Source organism: Rhinolophus hipposideros (assembly GCF_964194185.1).
Source record: "Rhinolophus hipposideros genome assembly, chromosome: 14".
In the NCBI taxonomy this organism is placed as follows: Eukaryota; Metazoa; Chordata; class Mammalia; order Chiroptera; family Rhinolophidae; genus Rhinolophus; species Rhinolophus hipposideros.
Window position 1 is genome coordinate 60587242 of NC_138060.1, and position 27762 is coordinate 60615003.

Genomic DNA, 27762 nt, shown 5'->3' on the forward strand with positions numbered 1-27762 from the left:
GCAGGGAGCCCTAGACTGGGCTTTACACGACTTCCCCGACTTCCATCACTTGGAAATCAGAACGGCTGAGGTCCTAGGAGCTTAGAATTCTCTAGGTAACCCCCCCCTCCCAAGCCTACGGCCAGGTCAGTCACAGAGGCTGTTACTGCCTCGCTCCCGGTCGCTCCTCCTACCCCACCCCTGTGGGCAGCCTTTGTTCACCAAGGTCAGCAGTGACTCTGGCCGCCCTTTGCCTTATCTCTAATCCTCCCGGGGGGTCCACTCCCTGGCCTTGTCCTGCGTGCGTCCTCCCGCGCGTCCTCCCGCCGCTCGCTCTGCTTCCCTCGAGTCCCCACCCCCACCGCCCCCACCAGGACCTCTCTTCTATAGCTGTTCCTTTAACTGCCTTTTGGATGCTTGGGATAAGTTGCTGTCACCAGCCTGGATATTTCTCTGGAGCACGCCTCACGTTCATCACTGACCACCCAGGCATCTGGACAGATCACTGTCCAGTCCACCCACCCCAAAAACACAGGAGCTCAGAACCCGTGTCCTCTTCAAACATTTTCTTTTCAAATAATTTCATACTTACAGAGTCCCAAGGATAGTACAAAGAACTCCCTTATACCGTTTATCAAGTCATTAATTTTTTTTTTTTTTTTTTTTGAGAGCCCACTGGCCCATGTGGGAATCGAACCGGCAGCCTTCGGAGTTAGGAGCATGGAGCTCTAACCGCCTGAGCCACCGAGCCGGCCCTCAAGTCATTAATTTTTAACATTTGTCCCATTTGCTTTCACCTGGCTCTCTTACATATACACACACTTATATCGTGGGGTTTTTTGTAATTAAACCATTTGGAAATACATTACAAAATAGTCCTTAACCTTAACTTCAACGTATTGTTTCCTGAGACTAAGGATATTCTCCTTATATCATTATCAAATTCAGAAAATTTAACATTGAAACAATATTTTAGCCTAATCAAGTCCATATTTCAGTTTTGTCAATTGTCCCCCAAAATGTCCTTCACAGCACTTTTTTATTTGGTTTGGTCCAGGACCCCATATTGCATTGAGTTGTCATGTCTCGAGTCTCCTTTAATCTGGAACAGTCCCTCACCCTCTTTGTCCAATATGATGTCAACATAAGAAACGTCCAAACTTGTAGAGAATTTTTGAGTATGAGTCAAAACTGACAACATTGGTGGGAGGATCTCAAATGCTACGAAGAATGATAGTTTGCAGTTTCTTTAATGCATTTTAAATGAAGGAGGACACATAAGGAAAATTACATAAAAGTGGGAGAAAGCAAGGTAGGGATTGTATTACAAAATAGTTAAGATTATGTGCTCTCTAGAGGGTGGTTGCGCCTCCCAGGGGGATTACTTCTGGCATCTCAAAGGTGTGTTAACCTTTGATGCACAGAAACAATGGACAGGGCTGGCTCTTAACACCTTCCTCTAAAGAAACTACCTGTGTGGGGCGTGACTACACACTATGACTTGTCCAGTTAGAAGCTTATGATTGACTACAGTACCCCTTTTCATCCCTAAGATGTTTGAAGTTCTCCATGATTAAAAAAAACTAGTCATCTTGTATTAGGTTGGTGCAAAAGTAATTTTTGCAATTACTTTTAACCTTTTAAACCGGTTACTTTTGCACCAACCTAATAGAAATCATAAATATACACGTACGCGACAAATGATAAAAAAATCCTAATTACAAGAATGAATACTTGGGTCTTGGCTTAGTTTTTCATACAGGAACTAGAAAGGTGTGTGTCATATTAAATAATTTGGACAAAAGATGAGTTCATGGTGCAGAAATAATGTTGAAGAATTTAAGTGAAACCTCATCTTGAAAGGTTGAGAAAAAGCATCTAAACATTTTAATTTATGTAGATATTACATGTGCATAAATTAAATATGTATAGATATTACATATGTACTTAAATATGTACAGATATTAATTACAAGTAGACAGCTATTTTCACCATAAAACTTAGTTTATGTAGTCAAATTAATCAAAACCTTTTAATCTCATTAGGAATGAGGAATGTCTTTGGGAAGGTACTCTAATGTGGGATAAGAGTACAGCCATGTATGTCAATTGTAATTGAAAAAGAAATTATTTTTAAGAACTTAAGAGTATAGCCATATGGTTTTAGATGCAGTTGAAAGTCATCTCTGTGTACATACTCTATGCATTCTCAAAAAAACCATCTGGCAGCGGAAACAGGCCGCGAGGTGAGGGAGAGCTCGAGGGCCTTTGTACTGCGGGCGCAGTCTCTGTCTTCGTAACATTGAAACACATTAATAGTAATACTCACTGGAGATCGGTGTTACGGGGACTTCCTTTCCTTACATATTTCTTAAAGGCTGGAATACCTCAAGTACAGTTGCAAATCAGAAGGGAACACAATGTCTAAATGAAGCTTGATTTCAGATGGGACGATGGGGGAACTGTTTTAGACGTTAGCATTTGCTACGTGTATGGAGGATTTAATGTATGCAGAAAGGAAGACAAGTTCTTTTCGATCCCACACGCTGTTGTATCTTGTAAGGCTTTTGCTCCAGTGTTTGGATATTTGGGCAGTAACGCCCCCAAACCACACTTCCCAGTTTCTTTGGCTGTGTGCGCCCATGACGTAACCACCAACTGTCCCATTTCATTCTGTAGCATCCTGTCTGGCTCCTTCAGAACACAATCTACCCTCCTGTCTCCTTTAGGGCCCTTCCTTTGGGCTGATGCTTAATCCATACGAACTAAGAGGTTTTATAAGGGAATGTCAGTGGATCAGGTAAGCTTCTGCTGTCCCCACTTCATCATGCAAACCAACCTGAATCACGAGTTTGTTTTTGGACTCAGGGTAATAACTGGAGGTCACTCTGGCATCCCTGAAGCCAGGCCACGTGACAGCCCTTTGGCCTCTTGAAGAAATGTGGCTGCCCCAGGCACTGGTTTTAGAAAGTGCAGTCCCAGAACCTTAAAGGGAAACGCAATTCTCTGAATCTATCAAGCATTAGGCAGAGAGCATGGGTTTAAGATTGTTTTTATTTTCAGAGCCTGCAATAGTTGGTTAGCAATACTAGCTAAGCTGGTACAACCTGAGGCCATCCCACCTCTCTTTTCAGGGATTCAACAAACAAAATCCCTACAAACAACATTAGAGACCAACTGAAATGTGTCTCAATGTGTGTGGAGAAAGGTCTTCTCCCTCTTCCCTCCTGCTCCCCGATTCCCCACATACTTTTTCTAACAAGATTGTTTTATAGCCAAATGCAACTCAAACCCATTAACACGACAACCAGTCATCTCCAGTATCACTGGTTCTCTTCCCATCCCCAGAATAGGAAGCCGAGGCAAGACGGGAGAAGACAAACTTGGCAACCCCTCAATGGAGCAAAGATGGTGAGGAGGCCGGCGCCTAAGGGTGGGGATGAGCAGGAAGCAAACAGGCCTGTCCACAATCAATCAAGTCAGCCCCAGCTCCCCAGACGGGAAGTGTTCCTTCGAGACCCCTACTTCCATGGGGTTAGATGAGGAGGCAGCTAATTGGTGACCATGCACCACTCCGTCCCGCAAATGAAAACATGATACACTCAGAGTTTTACCTTCAAACTCCCTGACGCTGCCTCCTGAGAAACACATTCCACAGTCATCTCTATGCCAGGACCCACTCCCTTCTCTTAATGCTCAGGGCTCCTAGCCTCTCTCCCCATCCTTGGGCGGGCCAGCCAACACTGATTTGATCCTCCTTGACTCATAAAATGACTATTTTTAGAAAATTCAAAGCTATCAGAGTATCAGAGTAATAGGAAGATACTCAGTGTACACTCCCCTCCCCCATCCCAGAGCCCACCCATCCCTGACACCTCTAGTCTGGGATATCTACGCTACCATGTCCCAACACTGACCTGGGGGTGGCCCAATGGAAGCTTGCAGAAGTGCTTTCCTGTGACTCCTATACCAGCCAACATCACAGAGAACTGGGGCAAAAATGAGCAGGGTCGCTCCCCTGACCCCCCAAACAAATCTCAATGGCCTTCGAGGTAGGTCTGGGAGGTGTAGCTTATGTCCTGGAGCCAAGGCCGAGTCCAGTGCCTGCTCCCACCAGTACCTCAGTCCTTTAAATAGCAGCAGCCCCAGTACCACAGCACCTCCTGGGGGTGACAGAGCTCCTAGTTCTGTCCGAAGACAAATTTGCCTCTTCTCCCCCTCCCCATTTTTAATTCAAAGCAGAGGTAGTCCTTGGGATGATGAAGCCCTACCTAGAATGGCAGTATTGTGAATCAACGAAGCAGTTAAATTAAGTCTCCAGGAGTTTAAAAAAAAAATAATAAAATAAAGTGATTGATGAGGTTGAATAAATTAAAGACATGGGTTATCCCACGAAGACCATCTTCTTCCCAGGCTGTCTTTGGTATTTGGCCAACAGCATTTCCGTCTGTTATTTCTCTACTCCCAGTCTCCTATCCCTCCCCTCCTGCGGGGCCGCGCCCAAGGCACCCCGGGTGATTCCTCCAGCTGTGGGATGAGCTGCCAGAATATCCGGACTTGGTGCTCCGACGTGTGCTGTGGCACGTGACAACCTTGGCAGACTGTCCTGATGCAGGGATGGAAGAGGCGTGGCCAGCAGGAGGCTCTGGGCTCCAACCCTGGGAGTGTGGCAGGGGGGTGTAAGGCAGGAAGCCCCAGCCCCTCTCCAAATGTCGCACCGCTGGCCCCTTGGCTCTTTTCTCTGCAGCAGAGGAGGGCGGGGCAGGGCCGGCTGCTGCTGTCCTCAGAGCTTCTTCAGGCGGCTGTACATTTCCCTCTTGCTCTTCTCCCCGGCCCAGGTCCGGCTCTTGGTACGGAACTTCTTCAGGTCTTCTTTAAAGTCCTCGTGATGCATGGGCCGGTAGCTGGGGGGCTCACAGTGGGACTAGGGGACAAGAGCGGCTGAGGTCAGGGCACCTCCGCCTCCCTCCCCGCGGGGGCTGCGAGGCTGGGAGCAGTGACGCAGACCTGGTCGGCAGGTTCTAGAGCCTCATGCAGAGCAACTCCCCGGGGCCCCTGGCAGAAAACCACGACCACCAGACAGATCCACCTGTCCAACCCGGGCTCTCCAGAGAGCCCATCTTACCTGGCACTTCAGAAAGAACTCCTTGTATCCGCCCTTCAGGACATACAGCTCGGGGTAGTGGAGTCGGGGGTACTCATTGCCAAGCCGATCTCTCTCTCTCACGTAGCGGCACCTGGAAAGGGGGCCACAGCAAAGTGAGCTCTTCCCGACGACCACGCGGCCAAAGCAGTGCCTGTGGCGGAAGTACTCCTTACACACTTTCCCAACTCTGCATTCATTCATGGAAACAATCAGGGCTGACTTGTGTGTTCCCAGCCAAGTGTGACCTTTGGAACAGTGGCAGAGCCGGTATCAGTGCTTGTATTGGCAGGTAAACGGTCTCTTCCCCAAATTCCCTTTTCCAAGTTAAACAGCCCTGCCTGGCACCGTCCCTGCCACCACCCGCATGCCATCTGCAGTGACAGCCTAAGCCAGCTTCCCACTCATCTCTGCCCTGCCTCACCCCCAACCTCCTCGGCCGTGTCGCCCTTTCTTCCTGTGGCTTCTCCACAGGCCGAGCCTGCTCCTGCCTCAGGGCAGCTGCTCCATCCTATGCTTGGACTGAATATTCTCTCCTGGCTGGTAGCTCCTTACTGCCCAACCCTTGGTACGAAAGCCAAAGTCTTTAACAGTGGCCGACACCTTGTGACCCCCATTCTGCCTCACTCTCCGCTCCAGCACTGCGGCCCCCTTGCTATTCCTCCAAGCTGCCCGGGAGCTCCCACCTCTGGTCTTCTTTTACTCAGAAGCACCTTCTAACATATTGTATACTTTACATATTTATGATGTGGACTGCCTCCTGCCTACTCTGAAATGTAAGCCCCTTGAAGGCAGGGATTTATCTGTTTTGTCCACTATCCTCCCCAGTACCTGGGACGGTATCTGGCACAGGAGAGGTGTGTGTGTGTAGAGTGACTACTTCCACTCGAGAATGGACCTCAGATCTTGCTCAAACCCCACCTCCTGTGTGCTCATGGCTTTGTACTAATGCAAGGCAAGTTCTCACCCTTAGGAGACAGCTGCCGAAGGAAGGACCTGGGGAGACGGCCACGCACGCCAAGTTCCTACTGGAGTCGTGTGTGTGCCAATGTTAACCACTGAGGAAATCAAGTCAAGCATGTGCCTCTTTCTGAGCTTTGAAATGGTTCAAATAAAAAGGGGGCCCAAGAACAGGGCCCTGGGGAGTCTCTCTTGGACCATGCCAGTGGCAGCTGCATTCCTCCCAGCCCACCTTGCTAACCATCGGCCAGCACTGGTCACGCTCACCTGTCTCCCTACTGGGACCCTCCCCCCACCCCTGCAGCAGGCGCCCCAGTCCTGCTCACTGCTGTACCCGACATACTCCAGGCTTGCAGTCCTTTCTCAGGGGACACAGATGACAGCTGGGCAGCTGTCTGGCCCCTCCCCTAGCTTTTCAGTATCATCATTCACTTCTGAGCACATTTTTCAGCCCCAGTCCTGTCACCATTAGTGAGAGCGTGGAGCCTCAGAATATCACTTTAAATCTTAAGTCAGTGTTGTTTTATTGTAATTATACTTCTGCCTATTTTGCTATAAAATAGCTCTTCAGGTAGTAAATTATAACAGGGTGTTAGATACAAAAACCCGAAAAGATTCGTGCTAATAAGGGGTATGTGTGGGGGGCAGTTCTTCTCACCCCCAATGTGGCAATAACGTGAACGTATACGACCCACTCCCTTTGCAAACATGGGCTTGACAAGTGTGAAACATCAAGTTTCACAGTGAGAGTTCACACTTTTCTGGCATTTGCACATTCAGCAACCACATCGTATTGAAGGCTGTCACTTGAGAACAGCAGCCCCACGGGCAGAACTAAGGACAGTGGGGGAAACTGTAAGAGCCAGAGTTTAACTCAATATAAAGAAGGTTAAACAGGGAGCCACGCCCCACAGTGGCAAGGACTAACTCAGGAGTGGGGGCGATGGCGCAGAGGCCAGCTCCCCGGGCGGGGTGGGGGAGAGGGTACTGCACAGACTACTCTGGCTCCGCAGACAGGCTGCACGGAACAAGCCCTCAAGCCCCTCCCAGCTGAAACTGTCAGGTCAGGCCGAGAAACTGCTCTAGGAAGCTGTTTGTGACATCAAGCGATTGCTAAATAGAGAAGAATTTGAGAAGACATCTAGTACATGTCAATTTACACTGTGACAAAACCGTGTGTTTCCAGGCCACGTGTGCCGATTATGGCAGGGAAATGACGTGTGACACGCAGCTGGACGCTCAGAGGACATGCCACACGCCACCACGTCCCACAGAAGCACCAGCTCTGGGCAGCACTCACATGCGAGGGCCTCGCTCGGAAGAAAACTCGCAGTGGAACACCACAATGACACGCTTGCCATCCGCGGGCACGATGGGCTTCTTGAGTAAGAAGTCTTCAACCTCCTCTTCCATGTGCAAGTTCACCGCGCCCTGTGAAGGTACCACAGACACTTGGCACCTGCAGGTCTCACGCTCGCAGTGAGGACTGAGAGAGGGATCTTTCAACGGGCACGGGGCAGACTTTCTGAATACTTTTGGTGAACTTGGGGACTTTCAAAAGCCGTAAGACAGTGGCAAACACTAACATTGTATCTAAAGTACTCCTGTACCATATTGGAACACTATTTCATTGGTGAAAAGATGAAAATGCACAGTTCCTTTCTTCCTGGGAAAGTGTATCCCAACACCCTTCTCCACCAGGTAGCTTAACTCCACCACGTTGCCAAAGAGCCCTGGGGTGTTCAGGCCTGGCTGAAATCAGTGGTAGCACCTCCACGTGCCCTTGCTGGTAATGGTGTGAGGGCCAGAACAGGAATGTCTACTGTACAAGGAGGCAGAGAGTAGTGGAGGTTGGGGCATTCCCTCAGGGCACAGGAAGTCAAAAGCCTCTCCCACAGTGCTCGCTTACTTCTCATAACCAGCACATGAGCTAAGCAGCAGCCGGGTGTCACCACCCCCCCTTTTAAAAGTCACAGAGGCCATCTAGGGCTCCTTCTAAGCCTCCTACCATAGCAGGGCGTACCAGCAAGCCTCAGGAAACCATACCTTGATGTGGCCTCCCTCATATTCATAGGGGTATCGGCAGTCGATGATAACAAACTCTTTAATGAGGTTGGCAAACTTGCCATTCAAAACAGATGCCATCTGGGGAGAGAAAGCCCAGAAGATTCAGCTTTGGTGGCCAGAACAGCTAGATTCAAATATTCCATGTGAGGAAGCTTCCAAAAGGATGACTTACAATTTCTGGAGAGATGTACTTTAAATCTTGATGCTTCCCGGCAACTGTACGAAAGAGATAACCCTTAAAAAAGAGAGACAGACACTTAGCAAATCTGAAAGCCTGTAAGTATCAATACAACATTTATACTGCTTACTTGCTTGGCAAGAGGCAGCATTAAAAACAAGCTTGAATCTAATAGGTCATGCTAGTTACTCATCTAGGCCCTTTATTAATGTCCCGGCATTTGATTTTTGCACAAACCTATAAGGCATATTACTCCCATTTCCAGGTGTTAAAGCCCACTCGTCTGCCAGATCTGAATACAGAGAACTCAGGTAATTTCCTTTCCTCTTGCTTTTTTGTTAGGAATCCTTATCTCAGTCGTGAAACTGTGACGAACACTTAAAAACAGTGAGAAATGCACTTCACTCATGTACCGAGCACCTACTACGCCCAGAATGGTGCTAGGATTGGAGATGGGAAAAATGAGACCTGGCATGGTCTTGAGGGGGAAGATGGGCACAACAGCAATTACTCATTGTGGCAAGTGCCCGAATCAAGAGCTCACCCATCCCCATGGCCATGTGCAGGGTCAAAAACTTAGCTAAGTAATGAATAAAAGATTGGTCTGGTAATCTTCAAGTCATATGTGGCTAAACAAGCAGCTGCTGTCCCACCCTCAGATTCACCATAGCTCAAAGGTGGCCAATTCCGCCCCACAGCAAAACCACTGGCTGGCCATCATCAGATCTCCCTCTGCACTGCCCCGGGGGCGTTTCCCTCAATGGCCTAGCTCCTCTGGACAATGGAGGAATCCAGTCTCAGAAAACCTTTTTTATTTTCCCCCTTTTTCTGCCTCCCCCACCCCCACTCCGGTTCAAGCCGTTGTTTCTGTCTAGTTGTGTAGGACACAGCTCCCTGGCCCATGCTGGTATTATGAGCCTTGCGCTCCCCCCGGCTGAGGCAGCCGGCCACTCACGGTAGCCCACAGTAGCCCACGGCAGCTCACGCCTACCTCTGGCTGCTCACAGCAACCCAGCTCCAGGGAGCGCTGTTATTCACAGTCTTAGCTGTAGAGGGCACAGCTCACTGGCCCATGTGGGGATCAAACCCCAAAACTCGGTGTTAGGAGCACGGCGCTCCAACCACCTGAGCCACCTTATTTCTGCTTATTTATACTTTTCTATATGATTTTTGTAATCAGAAACACAGCTCCCAGAAAGCCTAGTCTTTGGGTTGAAGTCAAGATGGCCCACGAGCAGCTTCCTACTGAAAACCTCTGATCAGCACCAGTAAGGTTTACAGTCCCAGAGACCAAATTACATCTGGTCGTGAGTTTGTTTCTTATCTTTAAAAATTTCAAACCCCAGAAGTCACCTCAGGAAAAAAGGCAGGCTGAGGGGTTCTAGGTAACCCCCACCAGCCGTGCATCAGAGCCAGAGGCTTGCATCTGCTTGCAATTACCTTGGAGAAGTCACCTATAAGGTCCCTTGGGTCATTATCCAAAATGTTCTCAATGGTCCCTTTTGGGGAAGACACCAGGGATAAAGACTGATGTAGAATCTGTAACAAATCAAAGGAGAAAATGAGGCCAGGGTTCTGAACCGGACTTTTGAAAACACTCACCTGGAACATCGTACGGAGGAGACTAAAATGTTAATGTCGCTATTTAGAAAATACAGATTTTTCGTATTTGATGGAATCTTCACTGAAAAAAACGGGTTGCTGACTAGGTCTATTATTTCAGTGTCTAACTGAATTGCTCTGAAACTGCTTTCTTTTCTTTTTGTAAAAAGAGGGATTAAAGATAAGGCTAAGTCTAAAACAGCATTTCTGAGTTCAATTCACTGAGAAGCTGTAGGACAGCCACGAGCACCCCTAGAGGACAGTGTGGTCTCTAAATACTATTTTCCACTAAGAGAAACCAGGATTTTTAAAAGAAGTGATTGACTCCAGGTTAGAACAAGACAGCTATCAGACCTCTAATGGTATATCAAAAGGGCTAATTGTGGGGAGGTAAAAATTTCTTCAGCATTAAATATAAATAAAAAGATTCATAAGTTGAAATACATTTAAAAATCAAGAAATTCTGTTCATCAAAAGAATATTAGGAGGGTGGTGAACACACAATGGGATTTACAGATGATGTAATACAGAAATGTACACCTGAAATCTATGTAATTTTACTAACAGTTGTCACCCCAATAAATTAAAAAAAAAAGAATATTAGGAGAAAAGGCAAGGCCGAAGGGGAAGATTCATCCAATAAAAATTAATTTCTGAATATATATACAGTACCCCCACAAAAGAGACAACCCAGTAGAAAAATGGGCAAAAAAACTTGAACAAGTAACCCAGGGAGGAAAATGTAGGCCCAAGAAAAATGACGATTAGGGGAATGCAAATTAAAACCAGACATCATACGCTCACCAGAATGGTTAAAGGGATGGACAGACACCAAATACTGGTAAGGATGTGGGAGAAATGGAACTTGCACACACTGTTGTAAGCACAAACACTTTGGAAAACTATTTGGCTGCGTGTTCTAAAGCTAAACACACGACTAGCCTAGGACCAGCATTTCCATGAGAAATGAAAGTGTATGTTTACAAAAAAGAAAAAACAGTTTATAGCAGCTTTATTCATAGTAACCAAAACCTATGAACAAACGACCCAAATGTCAATCGATAGTAGAACAGAAAATTGACAGTCTGTTCACACAATGAAATACGACACAGCAATGAAAAAGAAATACCCCATGGATATACACGCAGGTGATTCTCACAAAGACAATGCTGAGCAAGAGTATCCAGACATAAAAGGCAAAACTCAGTGACCGTGTCTGAGGCCAGGTCAGCGTTACGGAGCGAGGAGGCACAGGAGGGGCTCCGGATCACAGCTGGTACTGATGGGAGTGTGTTCACGTTGTGAAAATTCACCGAGTTATATACACTTACTCGCATGCTTCTCAGTATGTATGATAAAACACTTCAGTAAGTTCTATTTTGACAACAAAACCTCAGGAGCCAAACTGAGAGGAGTCAGACAGCCAAGATCACCTTTGGAAACCCTGGTTAAATGAAGTAATGAATCTAGGCAACAATCATCAGTGGCTGCCTAGCACACTGCACCTCTTAATCAAAGCGAACAAAATCACCCATGAAATATTCTGGCCGAAGAAATGGAACCTGAATTTGATCAAGCCTTTCAAGAGTCTAGGTTTATGGGTCATATAGGGGAGAGAAGACAAGGTTAGAAGATGCTATAGGACTGTGGAAACCACTGTAGGACAAATCACCTGAGTTCTTCAACAAATAAATTGCAAGAGGAAAACAAAAAGATGGGGCACAGAAACCCCAATAATAAGAGACCTATCAACGAACTGCAATGTACAGACCTTATTGGATCCAGATTTGAAGAAACAGGTAGGTATTTAGGAGATAACTGGGGATGATATTAAGAAAATAAAAAGGCAAATCCCAAATATGGCAAAAGTAAAATGAAATGAATATTCTTAAATATAGATAGATACATAAACTAGAAGCTTTCTGAAAGGCAATTTATTGACATGTATACAACACAAAGTTTCATAAACGTTCCTGCCCTTAACCTAGAATTCCACTTTTAATTAGAAGAAATAAAATGGGTTGTAAATCATTAGGCACCTAGAGCAGATTCTACAATGTAAGGCACCAGGCCTAGATGTTTTCTTGGCTGGGATCTAGCTAACCTTTTAAGACAACTGGTATTTACTCAAACCTTTTCATGCTACAGAAAACCTGGGCAGTTTTCTAGTTTCTTTTATAATGCTCAATACCAAACCGTACAATGAAGGAAAAACAGGTATAAATAAAAGCAATTCTAAGTAAGCCAAACATGACATTTCGAGAAGCAAGATTAGTTTTAAAATCAGGAAACAGACCACAATATATAAACTAGTTAATAAAATGGAGTAATCACAGCTGGGATACAATGTTTTCAAGGCTTTAGGACATAGAATAAACAGAATTAAGTAATGCAAAAGAGCAGAGGATTTAAGCCCAGGGAACCAAGACTCTTTTTCTTTTCGTTTCCAAAGAAACGGCTAACGGTCAATAAGAAATGAAGAGATGCTCGGTCTCCCCCTGGAGTCAAGAAACAGACACGAGGTACCACTTTTCACACATCAAAACAGCAAGACCTCCTAGGAAGGATAACATTTGATGCTGGGGAGATTTTGGAGAAATGTGTCAATTCATGTAGACATGTGTATTGCTGACTTGTTTTAGAAGGTAGATGTAGTGAGTATACGTAGCATTTACCCGAGCAACCCCACGTATTCCCCCCAAAATGAACCTGCAAGGATGGTAAATATCGTAGCTGTTTATAGTGTTAAGAAAATCGGAAACAATCTAAATGTTAAGCAACAGAAAAATAGCACAGCCATAAAGATTCTCATGCAGCTTTTTAAAAATAATTTACAATTGTCTACTGACCTACAGAGATGTTCTGATTTATTAGTAGAGAAAGTTTCAAAATAACAGGAAATCACATACGACTATGAGAAATGCCATTCATTAACTTGGGCGATTAGAAAGAAATACTGAACCTAACACCAAAGAGGATACATATATTTTTTTAAGTACAGGTGAAGCCTTTATAAAAATTTTATTAGGCTACACACAAGAGGTCTGAACTAAATAAACGAAAATAAAGGAACCAAAATACCTAAAACTAAGTGACAATGAAAAACACTGCAAAGTTGCAAGACAAACCTAAAGTAATGGGACACTTATAGATCTAAATAGATCAGGGAAAGAATATTAAAAATAAATGAGTTTAGCCTAAGATTCATGAAGCTAGAGATAGCAACACAGCAAACCCAAAGAAACAAAAAGCCGTAAGAAAAGCCTGTTCTCCTGAGCCAGAGGACTCGGAAAAGGGCAGCCTATCAAGACAAAACTTGTAGACAATACAATACTCTACTCCAGCCAACACCACGAGAAAAATAATGGCCCCATCAGCAAGGGGGGAACTTAGATATCTGCCCCTGCCCAGCTGTAATCAAGTGCCCAGGGTAATCAAGTGAGTGGAAGCCTTAAACTCACCTCCTGCCCCGCAACAATGAAGCTTGCCTCCCCTCTAGGTATCGTGCCAAGGGAGGCTGTGTTGGGGAACCAGAACTTCCATCCCCACCTGCCCCGCAGTCCCTGAGGCCTAATAAAACAGATTTACCTGGACCACAGTCTCGTGATACCCAAGATACACAGACAGAATTGAAAAATCACTTGTCATACCGAAAACTAGGAACATCTCAACTTGAACAGGAAAAGACAATCAACAGAAGCCAACAACACCACACAGATGTCAGAATTATCTGAGGATTTTAAAGTAGTTTTCATAAAACCGCTTCAACAGGCAATCACAAACATGCTTGAAACAAATGAGAAACAAAAAGCAAGTCTCAGCAAAGACAAAGAACCCAATGGAAATCTTAGAACTGAAACATACAGTAGCACTCCCCTCGGGCAAAAAGGAAGCCACAGAACCCACCTCCTGAGGCTTCTCTGGACTGGCTGCCTCTTCGGGACTGGCCCGAGCCATGCTCTTCCTCCGCTTCGTGTTTCCAGGCGGGGACTCCTCTTGAGATCGGTCAGGTCTTTTCAACATTGACCGTTGGGTGGAGCTACATGGGGAAGGGGACTCAAACAGCTTGCATCGATTGCCCTTTGGGGAAAAAAAGAGAGAGCCATCATTAAGACCTGCTCACTTGCATGGTAAAGAGAATGGACCTAGGGCTTCGTGGGATGGTTTAAATTCACCCTAAATTAGGAAACAGATGCTGCCCATTCACCTTGTTCCGCCAACTCTTGTAGGGCCTGGCACCGAGCAGACTAAGTACCTGGGACCCCACGAACAGGTACTAGGCTGACATTCTATGGAGGTGAGGAAGAGAATCCACACCCTGAAAAAGCTTCCTGTCTACACAGATCCTAAGAATCAAATAACTGTCACCTCTCAGGCAGAACACATCTCTGGCTTCCTCTGCCCCTCTGTGTGGTTACTTGCACCTTGCTTGAGCAACTCAAACAGATTTTAATACCCCACCTAAATCCAGAAAAGATGTGAGGCAGAAAAGATGTGAGGCAGATTAGACTATAAAAAAGAGCTAGTAAGGTAGTTAAAACAGTTAAGAGTGTAAGTTTCGGGAGTGTGGGGGTCCGCAGAGGAGCAAGTCTTTCGAAATTGTGTTCAGAAGTCCTTCTCCCTATTTGGGTCTTTTTAAGACTCATTTCCCAGAGCCTTGAGGACAGCCTATCTGATGGGTGGAGACCATGTGACTTCAGCTCTCTAAACACATCTCAGCCTGTCCGTGACTCAGTGTGCCTCGCTCGGCCAGGCATCCCTATGCAGAATGTCCTTTCATACCCTAGGAAGCCAGTCCTTTCCAAGGCCAACGTCAATGCTGCCTCTTCTCTGGAATGTTCCTGATAGTCCCCAGTGGAGTGTGTCACTCCCACATGGTATCTCCCAGAGACCAAGGCTTTTCTTCTTTTTCTGAAGTTTATTTCAATGGAACGTTGTTCAGAAAAGCAAGACCAGAGATTTTTCTTTTTACCTAGAAGAACTGGAAGCGTTTTTTGGAAGAGGGCCCATTGCTTTCAACAGCAGGGTCTCAGAGGGAATTGTGAGCTGCTCAAGGGCAGAAACCACAACCCCCACTCAGGCTCCGGCAACTGTGAACCTGAGTAACCGCTTGTGGAAAGAAAATGCCCACTGTGAAGGGCCCACAGTACTCTATTGGTGACTTGAAATCCACTGTATCGAACGGATAGCCATTTTCCAAGCATTCTCATATTGTGTATAATATTGTCTTTCCAAAGGACCTAGTAAATTTAGTCATAACATTCATACTGGGGTAGCCTATTTCTTCAAATCTATGGTCATTAACCTCTGATAATTTGTAAGCGGCCTTAAGACTACAGTTCATTTGTCCCATATTTATAGTTCAGGGGCACTGATAGTTACCATGTATGTACAGCTAAGGCTGTGTAACTCTGAACTTGTACTGTGACAATGCAGAATTTTCCCTAGGCGTTTGCATAATAAATGAGATATACCTGTGTAGGCAGACTTGCTTCTAACCTTCCATTTGAAAGTATCTCTCATGGAAACATGAGTCTATATTATATTGATAGGATGGGTATTTTCCCAGAAAAAATATAAACATTCTGTGAGTTACCGTTGTTTGTCAGGTGTTGTGCTAGAACGCTCTGGAATATAAATAAACAAGGATTATTGGGAAAAAAAGTTTTTAGACTAAAGGCTTCAGATTAAAAAGACTTGCTTCAAACTAGCTGAACACTACAGCTAGAAACAGGTCTGGTCCCTCCTAATGGACCCTCCTTATTTCATAGATGAGGAAACTTGCAGATAGAAGGGCATCCCACAAGGTCAGTTTGCAGGTAGTTGAGGTGGGGTCTAAAACCCAGGTCCTGTCATTCCATTCAACTTATGGCTGGCTGTACCCAGCTAATGTGGCAGTTTTGACGGCACACCTACACCATATGGTACCAGATGTGATGGAGAAGATAGGAGACAGGCTCTCCACCCTGCAGGCACTTCACACAGACACACACACACAACACCCAACAAAATCAAGGAGCAACCTTAAGAATATCTCTCAAACTGAAAACCTTGGTGTCATTCTCATGGCTTCTCCTTTACCTCTGTCCCACCCAAATATCAGTAATTCTAATTTATGAAGAATCCTTCAATCTGTTCCCTCCTCCCCATGATTCAGAGTCTTCAGCACTTTTCTGAATGGCCACAGCAGGCTCCGAAGTGGCCTATGTGGTCTCTCCACTCTTCCAATTAACACAACCATTCTCCAGGAATCCTAACATTCTTGAGACATCAAGTCCAAACCCCTTAGAACTGGCAGACAAGTCACACCCATCATAATCTTGTCCCCCTCCCCGCCCACCACACAGGCTCCACGCTCCAGTTTCACTGGGCTACCTGCTGTGTCTTCAAATGAATTGTTCTTTCATGAGAAAGAACATCCTGCCCCCTAACAAGCTCCCACATACTCTGAGCCCCAGCTGGAACATACTCTCTTTGGGGGACCACCCCCACTTTGCTCACAGCACTCAGGTGGACACTCCTTCCTGCCGTTGCCATGTCCACAATGCCCACCTATTGAAATGCGACACACATGACTACATGCTGAGTTTAACAAGGCCACTCTCACAAGATAAGCTGCTGTCTGCTTCACCATTGACGGCTTCTTAATGGAAAAATAACCCACTTCCTGTGGTCTTACTGCTATAAGTGTGAAGTTTTAATACTGGGGCTGACTAAATCAAGCTGTAACGGAGGATGACAGTGGAGGCAAACCCTATTTAGGGCAAGACAACACACAGGCTATAAAAATGACAAATTAAGGCCACTGACTAGAAGCAAAGTCTCAATGTGGAAGCACAGGCTAAGGGTCGGTTCATCTAGCAACCCCACGAATTCCTGGCAGAAGCGAATGTTGGTGGCCACAGCAAGCTGCCTGCCCCTTTTCAAAATGAGACAACCTCAGATCCAGGTGAAACTGAAGTCCAGAGTAGGGCTCTGCTTGGCAAAGGTGTTGCTGAAGCCGAGCTTCCGTTGGCCATGGTAGGACCCGGAACCAACCGGAAGTGAGTCATCCAAGCTTATGCTTACTCTGTTAACAGTTACAACCAAACAGCTGAGTCAAGGGCAATTCTAATTTAAATAAAGCAAGAGAAATACAAATGTCTATCCTAAGCTTAAAGGGACTATGTAAGAACTGTGTGGTAAGTCTATACAGGAGAAACGGAAAAACACGTAACAAATACATAGGCCTCTCGAGCTTTGCCTTTGCCCGACGTCCACTCCAATCCCTTTGGAGTGTACTATGTCTTCTAATAAACTACTCTTTCACCACTTTATTTAAAAAACAAACAAACAACATAACCCCACAAATATATAAAACCTCAATTATCGACAGCTAATCCTCTTAGCACCCTTAAGCTCCAAAACAACTCTAAACTCGATGTGGGGAATACCTACAAGTAAAATAGGATCTTTGAGTGGAAAACAGATAAAGGAGTGTTCCCGATGTTTGGCAGACTTTGTGTTCAAATATTGAAAACATAGGCAAAATGGGAAAATAAGAGTTAGAAAGATGAGAGCCAGAGACCCAGGGAGAGAAGCCAGCCAGCTCCAAACTTGCAAACGCAGCCCTAGTTGCTCAGGGTACCCACGAGGGTGTGTGCCCCTCAGTGGCTTCTGAGGGAGAGGCTGTGTTTTGAGGCGAACCAAGGCCCCAGCGGTGAACTCTGCCTCACCCAGCGCCACATCCCACGCTATCCGCACCTGCAGCCACAGCTTGGAATGCTAAGGTGCCATCAATCACTGTCACTTGTGAGGAACCTCAAGTTGCTTCTTGGTTCTCCTTGTGCAGCATCCCTTCCTGGGACCACCCGGCCTTCCCTTCCAATACACTGGTATTACTCTCCAACTTTCTGCGCCTTCACTCATCTTTCTGGCTCAAAAACAGCTATAAGGAACCCTGCTAGCTCCTGCAGTGGCCATCTCATAGCTCTGCTAAAGTCTTATAATACAAAACAGGGTGTTCTTTGTCTGTATTTAAGAACAAGACTAATTAACTCCTCTTCAAATGAAGCTTTACTGTCCCAACCTGTCAACCAGTCAATAATATCTATCACAGCTTTGCGTCTCCTTATTCTAATAATTGCTCTCTGAACGTGCTGTAGTCTTTCCACATTCTCTCAACAGTGGAAAATTAAACATGGTGATCCAGCATGTTCTCTCCATCCCATTCAGAACAGGGCAGGACTAGCATCTCCCTTTTCTGTTCCGGGCCAGGGATCTCCAGTGAACACTCCTGAGGAATAGCGGCTGTGTCTGTGGCAGGGCCACCGGCTGGGCTGAGGGGTGTGGATGGTCCTGCAGCAAAAGTCTTTCTCTTTAAGCTGCCTAAGATCATTCCTTTTGTCAGCTACAGATTGTTCACTCATGAAGCTGTCACTTAAAATCTAAGCCAATACCACATCTTATACAATTTAAGAATAACAGAATCTCTTAAATTCAGTTTAGCAGATATGCTCCAGTGATTTTAAACCAGAAATTAACAGAGGTCAGGGTTGTACAGAAAGGACATTGACCGACCCAGAATGGTTGGGATGAACTAGAAATTGTGAAAAAAAAAACTGCATGCATATACATGGTCCAGATTTCTTCATACACCAAGAAGGACAAAAAAACTTGAAAAAACTGTGCATTAACACCAGAAAACACTAGTGACCAGTCAAGGCCCAGAGACCTAAAGACAGAATCTCAAATGAAACAATTTTTGATTCCTGGGGTGATGTGAGCAGAAGGGTTAGTTTCCGTTTAGTCTGGTTCACTCTGTCCCAGAGGCCCGATCACTCAAGGCTCCCTCTACATACACTGGAACTACTTACGAGGTTTGTAGTTCTTCTCATGACAAGGGGAGCTGTCCAGAGGCTTGCCATGCAGGACGAGGTCTCTTCATCGTTCTAAAGAAAGAGAAAAACGTGTTATGAAGACCCACTAGAGATGAGCATGAGTTTCAATGCTTTAGGTGTGATTTGGCCCGAAGAATACCAGACAGGAGGAGAGGAAGCATCTAATGTTTGCCGCTCTTCCCCACTCCCCAACATTTTAAGGTGAGAAGAGAATCACACTTTACAGTTGTTATCTGAATACAGCTAAAAGTACCCCGGCCCTGTGTAGAAGGAGGGATCCTCAGCTCTTCAGCTTTAGGCTGTGTGGCTGATAGCCTACGGTTCTTATTTCACGTCTCTTGCACAAAAATAGACTATGAGCTCCTTCGGGGTAAGAAGGGACATATCAGTATCTTCTTTTGAAGTCCCCAAAGGATTTAGTCGGGCTAGAAACACAGTCTCAATAAATTCTCACCAAATGAACAAAAATATGAGCCAACTCAAGCCCTGGGGAATCGCTGTACTTTTTCACATGACTTCTCCAGGGGAAGTTAGTGGAATGGATAGGAAAACACACATGGTACCTTCAGATTCTCTCCATCGAGAAGGTCCATGAAGCCATCATCCTCATCAGACAAAATGGCAGCCACAGGTGAGTGGGGCATAAAAAGAGGAATGAAATTTCCTGGTTCGCTATTATCTCTTTCATTTGAGGAAAGCTACGAGACAAAATTCATGGCTTGTTAATAAATGATCAATTTTGATGTCCTTGGATGGGTCACTAGTTTTTATGAGGAAAATATTCTACATTTGTTATAAGAAGTAAAATTTTAGCAGCAACTAATCAAAGGAATATGGATCCAAAGGCTATAAATGATGTGAAGTCCACACAAAGTCCTGAGTCAGGCCAAGTAGCCTTTACAAGGAACTCTTCCCAGAAGCAATTCGTGTCACAATGGGATCTGGAAATAGCCTCTGGTGAAAGACAAGCTTTGTTTTATCAGAGGATTGTAATCGGTGAACACAGAACAATATAAAGTCATAATAATATAACCTGCTGAAATGAGGAAGGGTGAGAAGACACAATCTCCATGGAGATGACAAAATGGCCTAGAGAATGCTTATGTTACTCCAATTCTGACAGAGGGAAATAAAGGGTGGCCTAGCTCTACAAAAATCTAAAATCTATCCTAGTTCTTTAGACTTAGAATCTAAATGACAGCTGCTCAGTTTTTAACTAAGGAATTACTTGTGCCAGACATTATGATATAATCTTTACACATACATTCCTATTTAAGCTTCACAACACACTAAGGGTAATCCTTTTCTTACTTAACAAATCAGAAAACAAATGCTTCATCAAGGTTACCAAGATCACATAGGTCAGTTGTTTGACTCCAAAGCCCGAAGCTTTTCTCCCCACTACACTCTCTACAAGAGAACATTCCTTGAGTAAAAATGGAGTATCACATTAGACAACCCTATCATGATTCTGCGGGAAAACCATTTATACCATTATAAAACTAGTATGTATTTAATACAGAAAATTTAAACCACTCATAAATCTACCCTCTAGAGATAAACACGACTAATACGAGCATTGCTGATATTGTATTTCTTTTCCACATGCTTTTTCAAAGCCAGGTAAAAAGTTCAGAGATAGATTTTTCTGTTCTCCCACAGTAACAAGGTGGTCCCAACGTGAGTCGTACAAACATCCTTCAGATCCAAATCCCTTTGGGGCATGAGTGCATTAATCCTCAAGTGGCCCTTTGGTTTTCCGGGCGGCTCACTCACCTAGGAATCCTGTCTGCAGCTGGCCTACTCTGGTCCAGAAACTAGCTCTTATCACAACATACAAGTTCCGGGCTGTTCCTGACCCTCCCCAAGTGTACCTGAGCACGCCCTGGGCACACTGGCAGTTTTGCAGCCGGCAGAACCCAGGGGTAGGTGACTTTATTGTGGGGCGACACCCTCTGAATGCTCACGCCATGTTAGAACATCAGTTTTTGTGACCTAGGGCCTCAGATCCCCAGGTGCAGATGTGTTACAGAAAATGACAGACAAATCTCTGGACAGGACCTAAATCTTTCTCCAAGATTCCTACACCAAGAAGCCATTATGAGGAAAGACAGATGGCACTTGGAGACTAAAAGCAAAGATATAAAACACCCTCTGACATGATCAAAAGCCAAACTGGTAAGACGAACACTGGCTTTCTTTCAGTTTGCACCCTCAGTAGCTACAATTAGGGATGGCCAAGAGATCACAGGAAACGCTGGCTTCAAGCACATGTACACTAAACATACTTAGTTTGGCGACCCAGCTGTCAACGGGTTACTGTGTACTTGGGAATCAGGAGGTTGTTAAACCCTGGTCTTCTGTGTATCTGTGTCCTTTAGCAACTTTCCCAATCTGTAAAATGGGGGAAGGCCAGCTACTTCACAGGCTTATGAAGATTAAAGACAAGAAAACAGAAAAGTGCTCTGTGCAAATGTTAGACAGCAATACTGGAGGAACCCACATTAGACTACCAGTCAGTCTGGAAAGTTGTACTTTCAGATGCAAGTTCCCAGGAAAACCTAGACACCAGGTGGTCATTTTGCTCAAGTTGGGCCTCTCTAGTCTATAGCTGTCAGATCACCAGTAGGAAACTCTGAAAGTAGTGACAGTCTCTGTCTGGCAAATAGATAACCCTGGGGCAAGTGGCCCCAAACGCTTTCAAGCAGCCTACCGGCAGTGGGTTCACTGAAATCCACAACGGTTCTTAATAAACCACCTTTGGAAAAAGCCAAGCGCTCTCTGCTCCCTTCCCATGCTGGGAAGTACCTCTTAGCACTAAGGATGCATTGTAAAAGAGCAAGTTTTAAGACATATAATCACACCATACACACAGAAGAACGACCCAGAATGCCTGCAGATTATTTCCCCAGAATCAACCGGGTCAAATGAGGCTTGCTCAAGTCTAATATTATTTCAAACATACCACCTCTCACTCTGCTTCTACCTCTCTGTTCTCCAGACACAGCAAAACACCAAAAATGTGACCATCTAGTTTCGAAAGACAAAGTCAAGGTAACGACAGCGAGAGCTACTAGAGTGTCTTCAACTCCAGGTTAAAGAGGGTGCTTTCATTCTCTTCCCACCAGGAACTTCCCTATGAAAGCCCGAGCACATACCATCCGAGCTGGGGCAGAGTTCTGCCTCTGTGTGAAGAGATCTTTACCCTCCTCAACTCCATGAGAGTGCAGGCAGCCACGAGATGCAGGTCTGATTGGCTTCTTAAACTCAAAGGCTTCCTGCAAGACAGTAGAGTCGAAACATCTTCTGCTGTCCATGGAAATCAGTGCTGGGGCCTCAGCTATAGCTTAGATGAGACAGACAAGGGAGCAGGCACTGATCCCCTTCGTAACTGCCTCCAAACTAAGGGTTTACCAACTTCTGATCTAACTCCAACACTGGATCTGGTGTAACGAAGAATGTCAATAACTGTCAACAGCTAACTTCTAATGCGGCACTTTTTCTCTCACCAGGCTTTATTTCCTAACAAACACATGAGTATCTGCCAAATACACAAAACACTGAGTTGTAAGCTGAATCAACAACTTTCTAAAACCTAAAGCAAAGTCCTTTCAATGACTGTGAATGGGAGCTAGAACTTTTCACTCTAGATTTATGTTTGAGGGCTTTATATTTTCTACTTTCTTCCTTCCAACAGATCATTTTTTTCCACTTAAAATTACTGTATTTCATACTAAAAGCAATAGGGAACAAAAAACTACTGGTTTACAACATGGACGAATCTCACATAACGCTGAGTGAAAGAAGTGAGAAGTGATAGAATACACTGTATGATTCCATTTACTTAAAGTTTAAAAGCACTCATAAGCCCCCTATCCTAAAATACCCACTTAAGAACTCGTTACTAAATGCTCAGAAACGTAACAGCTAATATCAGAGTACTTGTGTACGTCAACATAGGACAGTACTTTCTGTTTATTAGCTCATTAACCATCAATTATAGCCTGATCAACCCCACTTTAAAGAAGACAAAATTAGTCCTTACAAGTTAAGTGATTTCCCTAAGATCTGGCTTCACAGCCAGACAGGACGACTCCAGAGTGAAAGCTTTTTAACCTCTGCCGTTTCCCCTCCAGAACAAAGCTCCAGGCAGAGAAGCCAAGTTTGGAAGGGTGGGGGGATGGGAGTGGGGCTGGATCAGGCATGGGTACAGGTTTGGACTGTTTGGTAGAAAGCACTACACAGAGGCTGATGCAGCCTTCCAAGCACTCAAGGCAGGCATTCATTTCTGTATCTTTCCTCAGGAGACCGCACAAATTGCTAGAAGAATCATTGCCAGAGTTCGTGGAGGCAGCAGGTTTTATACTAAGTCTGGAAGATTGTAAAGATTGTAAACTATGGCATTTTATCAGGGAATGGAAAAGGGGAGAGAATAGATATGGAAATATAGTAAGAAAGAAGACTGGAAAAGTTGAGCTAATTCATTTAACTATTTTGATGCCTACTCTGTGCAAGGCACTCTGCCAGGTGTGAGAGAAAAGCCAGGCTAAGGCGTTCTTGGACTTTTGGGTGGCCAACCACAAGCTCCCCCTCTAAGCTACCATTTCACTTACTCTGAAATTCCCTGGGACTTGTTAGCTTTGTTCTTTCAAATACTGTCAAGCAGCCTTTTCCTAACTTACAACTCACCCCAGGGTCAATGTAAAAAGGAAAGGAGTGCAGGCCGGTGGCCCCTAAAGCCAGGAGGCCGTGCTCCTAACTCCGAAGTTGTGGGTTCGATTCCCACATGGGCCAGTGAGCTGCTCCCTCTACAGCTAAGATTGTGAACAACAGCTCTCCCTGGAGCTGGGCTGCTGGGAGCTGCCCTGGGCTGCCAGGGGTGGCAACCAGCGTGAGCAGCCGTGTGCTGCCATGAGCGGCCAGCAGCCTGCGAGAGCTGCTGTGAGCAGTGGACAGATGACTGGTGGGGCGGGGGAGCTCAAGGTTCATAATACCAGCATGGGCCAGGAAGCTGTGTCCTACACAACTAGACTGAGAAACAACAGCTTGAACCAGAGTGGGACGGAGGGAGCAGAAGAAGGGGGCAGAAAAAAAAGGAAAGGAAGGCCTGGTCAGAACCTTCCAGATAGACCATTCATGGATATAATTACTCCTGTGCAACTCCTACCTGTCAGGAACCATTTGAAATGCTTTATCTACGTTATCTCATTTAATTCCCACAACAGTTCTACAAAGTAGGGTTACACCTATTTCATAAAGAAACAAAGAAACCTGAAAAAAGAACTCGTCAAGATCACACATCTAGAAAGCAGCAGGATTCAAATCCAAGTTTCTCTGACTCCAATGTTGATGCAAGTTTAGTCTCCCAGAAAGCAGCCCAGACACTTCTCTGTAAGCCAATGGCACTTGTGGGTTTTACCTCTGCCCTAGGTTAGTACAAACATGCCACACTCACGTTTTCCTTGTTCTCATCCTGGTCCATCAACTGAAAGACGTCATGGTCGAGAGAATCAGAATGGCTTCTCTTCAGAGCTGGGCTACACCCCAAGAGCTTTTGCTATCAAAGTGAAAAAGGAATTAGGGTACATAAATAAAAATCCAATGGCAACTCAGTTCTCAAAAGCAAAAAAAAAAAAAAAAAAGAAAAGAAATGGGGGCGATAGGAAGGCCTAGCTCCTCACATACCACAGTAAATGTGGCCAGGCCTCTACCTTGTCAGAACACAGGATATAAGTTCCCACTATATGGGAATTTAACCCCGCAAGGTTGCCAACCCCCACATAACATCATTTGCATAAAAGAACCCCTCCTAGTTTGATAAAACTCTGATAATTAGAGATGATGGGGAAAGCCCACAGAGGCAATTATTGAAGCTTTAGGAGTATTTGAGTGCTTATGAGTAAGGAAAAGCATTGTCTAAATTAAGGTCTACCATCAAAGTCATCCTGGTATCTAATTGGCAAACAATAGGTATTACTTCAAATTAAACAAGGGAAATAACTTACAGGTAGGGAATTTATTCTCCTCATAGGATTTTCAAGGCTGCAATGAAATCAGAAGGTAAATAATGACAATAAAGCAAAGAGGTAGTCATATCAGAAGATGCAGTGTCTAACCTACAGTTTGGAGGGTAGTCAAACATTCCCATTTTAGGCAAGATGGAAGAACAGATTTCTGATGCTGTCCTGTTCTTACAAGTACATCTAACACTGGGCTTCTAGGTGAAAAAAACAAACCCAGGTCTTCTCTTAAAATACACACATTCTCTTAAGACTGTTAAGAGTGGGGCAAGGGCTTGGTGAGACTCAAACAGAACATCAAATTACAGCTGTAATAAAGGGAAGAATTCTGAAAACTGCTGACACATACTACTGATTCTCGAAAGATATCAGACTGTTTATAGGATCCAGTTTTACTTGGGACAGCTAAATCCAGAGCGCCAGTCCAGAGCACAACAAATTTCATTCAAAAAATTAAAAAAGTTTTTTCCCCAAGCATATTTAAAAGCAGTGAGTACGTACTTTTCTTTACTGTCCAAGGGCCCAGGAGAATCCAGACAGAAACCTGTGGGAAATAAAAATGTCTCTCAGGAAGTACTACATGAAACACTACTTTGCTATTTAAATAAATAAATAAAATTCTTAGCACTGTTTCTCTGAGCCAGTCAAGGAAAACTCAAAGCTTGGACAGTTTGCCAGAACTGAAACTGAGTCTCTACTTGATTGTCAAAAATCTAATATTTGCAAAAAAAAAAAAAAACCACACACAAAACACCTGAATATTTGCACGTCTTAATATTTCATGTATAGCTACCAATCCCCCTTTCCTAGTTGCCAATACCATCAAGGAAAATAGGATTTAAAGAGAGTAATTAATCCGAACTTCTCAGGATTGTTTGGTTATTCAGGTAGAGATTACCCAGTAACTTTCTTTGAGTTCCAACCATGGAAAGAAAAGGCAGGGCCAGTTTTCTGAAATAGTTTTGATTTCAAATAGTTTATCTTGTCAGGTCATATGCATAACTTGGGGATTTAGGAAATACAATTATGTCATGACAAGCAAGGCAAGTATTTGTTGCCTTCAACAAAATAACACTAAGTGAGGTGCCCATCTCCCGAAAGGTAGCAGGTGGAGGTGACACTGCTCAGCGCCCCCCAGACTCACCAGAGCCAGACTAGCACACACCTTTCCTCCCTGCTGTCTAGATAGCCTGACAAGGAAGTTAGCTGTGAACTCCTGACTAATGTTCTCCATTGCCACAATGCCACATAAAGTTCCTAGGTGAAAGCACATTTCCTCAAATGCCGCGGACTGCTCCCCACCCAGCAGACACACGATAAATGGGGAGGACTTAAAACGATACCTGAATCAGTTGACTCAGAGGAGCCCATTCTCTGCAGACTGTTGTTTCTCACCTCCAGTGGCTGTTCATACTCACTAAAAGCAAGAGAAATAATTCGCTCTGGATTTCTGGGACATAACTAAAAGGCTGCAGACAGGACACAGGCCATGAGGTTAGCAAGTAGCCAGGCTACCGTGGACTATCGTTACTTCTGGAGCACACCACAGAACACTTTGCACCCAGAACACCCAGTTAGCTAGCACGTAAGCACGAAAGATGAGAAAGGAGTCGGTGGGTAGGCCTGGCCTGCGTCACATTGCAGGATAGGACGACCATCATGAATGTTGGTGTGTTTCCTAAAACGAAAGCATGTGCTCTAGGTACTGTGCTAGGAGAAGGGATGAAAAATAGGACAAGTGCCTGCTTTTCAGAGGTTGGAAAACCCACACACGTGCTCACTTAGGATATGAGATGTGCAAGATTGCGAGAGAAAGCAGCTTCACCACACACACTGTGGGATTTTTGTTTGTGTGTTTGCTATACAGAGAAGTCCAGAGAGCTTTTGAGTATGGAAAGTTGAGCAAAAGGGGCCTGGCTTTAGGAACGCCTGGGGTGGACATCAGGAAGGGGCAGGGGGGGCGAGGGATGGCGATGATTTTGCACAAAGCCCAGGATAGAAAATGCCACGTCCCTTTGTTGAGAAGGAACAAAGCTCACAGGAAACTAAGATCCGGGCGAGGTAATTCAGCAAAGGGGGAAGTGAGAGCCGAGGAGGGCCTGCTTTTCCCGCGTGGGGGTAGATTTCAAAGAGCTTCCTGGGACAGCGACAGAAGAAGAGCACGGGGCAACCCGAAAGGGGCGGCTAGGGGGGGGCGCTGGGGCAGGCCTGGCTCGGGGCTGGGGGTGGCCCCGGAGGGTCCGAACGGCTTCTCCCGCCCAACATTCCGCCTGGAGGGAGGGTGCACATGGTGAGCCCCCGCCAGACGGGGCCGCCCCCAAGCGGCGCAGAGCTCTGGCCCTTCTCCAGGCCCGATCCCCCCGAGAACGGTCTGCGAGGTCCGCGGCCTGCGGCGCCGCTCATCTGCCCCTCCTCACCTGCCCAGCCCCTGCAGCTGATCCATGGTGACCGTCAGGTTGGTGACAGGCGACAGGCCTCCGGCGGCTGTAGCGCCAAACAGCGCTTTCACGACGGGCTGTGGCGTGGGAGGGGGGCTGCAGGCGAAGAGCAGGCGGCGGCGGTGCGGGGGCTCCGGGCCCAGTTCCATGGCTGCGCCAGGCCTCCCAGGGCTCCCGCTCTCTCTCTCCGCCTCCGCCGCGCCCGCCCCGCCCCGCCGGCACTGGCCTCGGCCGCGCGCCCCGCCGCCGCCGCCCGCGGGTCAAACACAAACACGACCCCGCGGTTCCGGGACGCGGCTGCCGCGGGCAAGCTGCGCGGACGGGCGGGTGTCCGGACCCGGCAGGCGCCGGCCACATACACGGGTGCTTCCCTCTCACCCCGCGAGGCCAGCGGGCAGGCGGGCGACCGCAACCTGAAGATTAAATCCAAACAAACGCGGCAGGTCGGGGAGGGAGAGAGCCGAGAGGCAACGGCCCGGGCTCACACTCGCTTCGCC

The 27762-nt window shown here is 45.8% G+C and overlaps 1 protein-coding gene across 2 annotated transcripts; it reads right to left on the reverse strand.

Moving 5' to 3' along the window:
- Positions 1 to 1215: 1215 nt before the first annotated feature.
- On the reverse strand, positions 1216 to 27489 carry CDC25A (cell division cycle 25A). Of its 2 annotated transcripts, XM_081071820.1 has the most exons (15): positions 27245 to 27489; positions 26171 to 26244; positions 25329 to 25371; positions 24813 to 24849; positions 24263 to 24364; positions 21966 to 22085; positions 19371 to 19505; positions 18784 to 18858; positions 13835 to 14008; positions 9767 to 9865; positions 8321 to 8383; positions 8128 to 8226; positions 7382 to 7512; positions 5104 to 5215; positions 1216 to 4902 (listed from the first exon to the last, which is right to left on the reverse strand). In XM_081071820.1, exons 1-15 carry the CDS (start codon positions 27412 to 27414, stop codon positions 4762 to 4764), a joined length of 1575 nt encoding a protein of 524 aa, XP_080927946.1. In that variant the 5' UTR covers positions 27415 to 27489; the 3' UTR covers positions 1216 to 4761. The 2 variants fall into 2 exon arrangements, with proteins under 2 accessions (XP_080927946.1, XP_080927947.1); XM_081071821.1 differs by lacking the exon at positions 21966 to 22085 and having other exon boundaries at positions 3014 to 4902.
- Between the last annotated feature and the right edge of the window lie 273 nt (positions 27490 to 27762).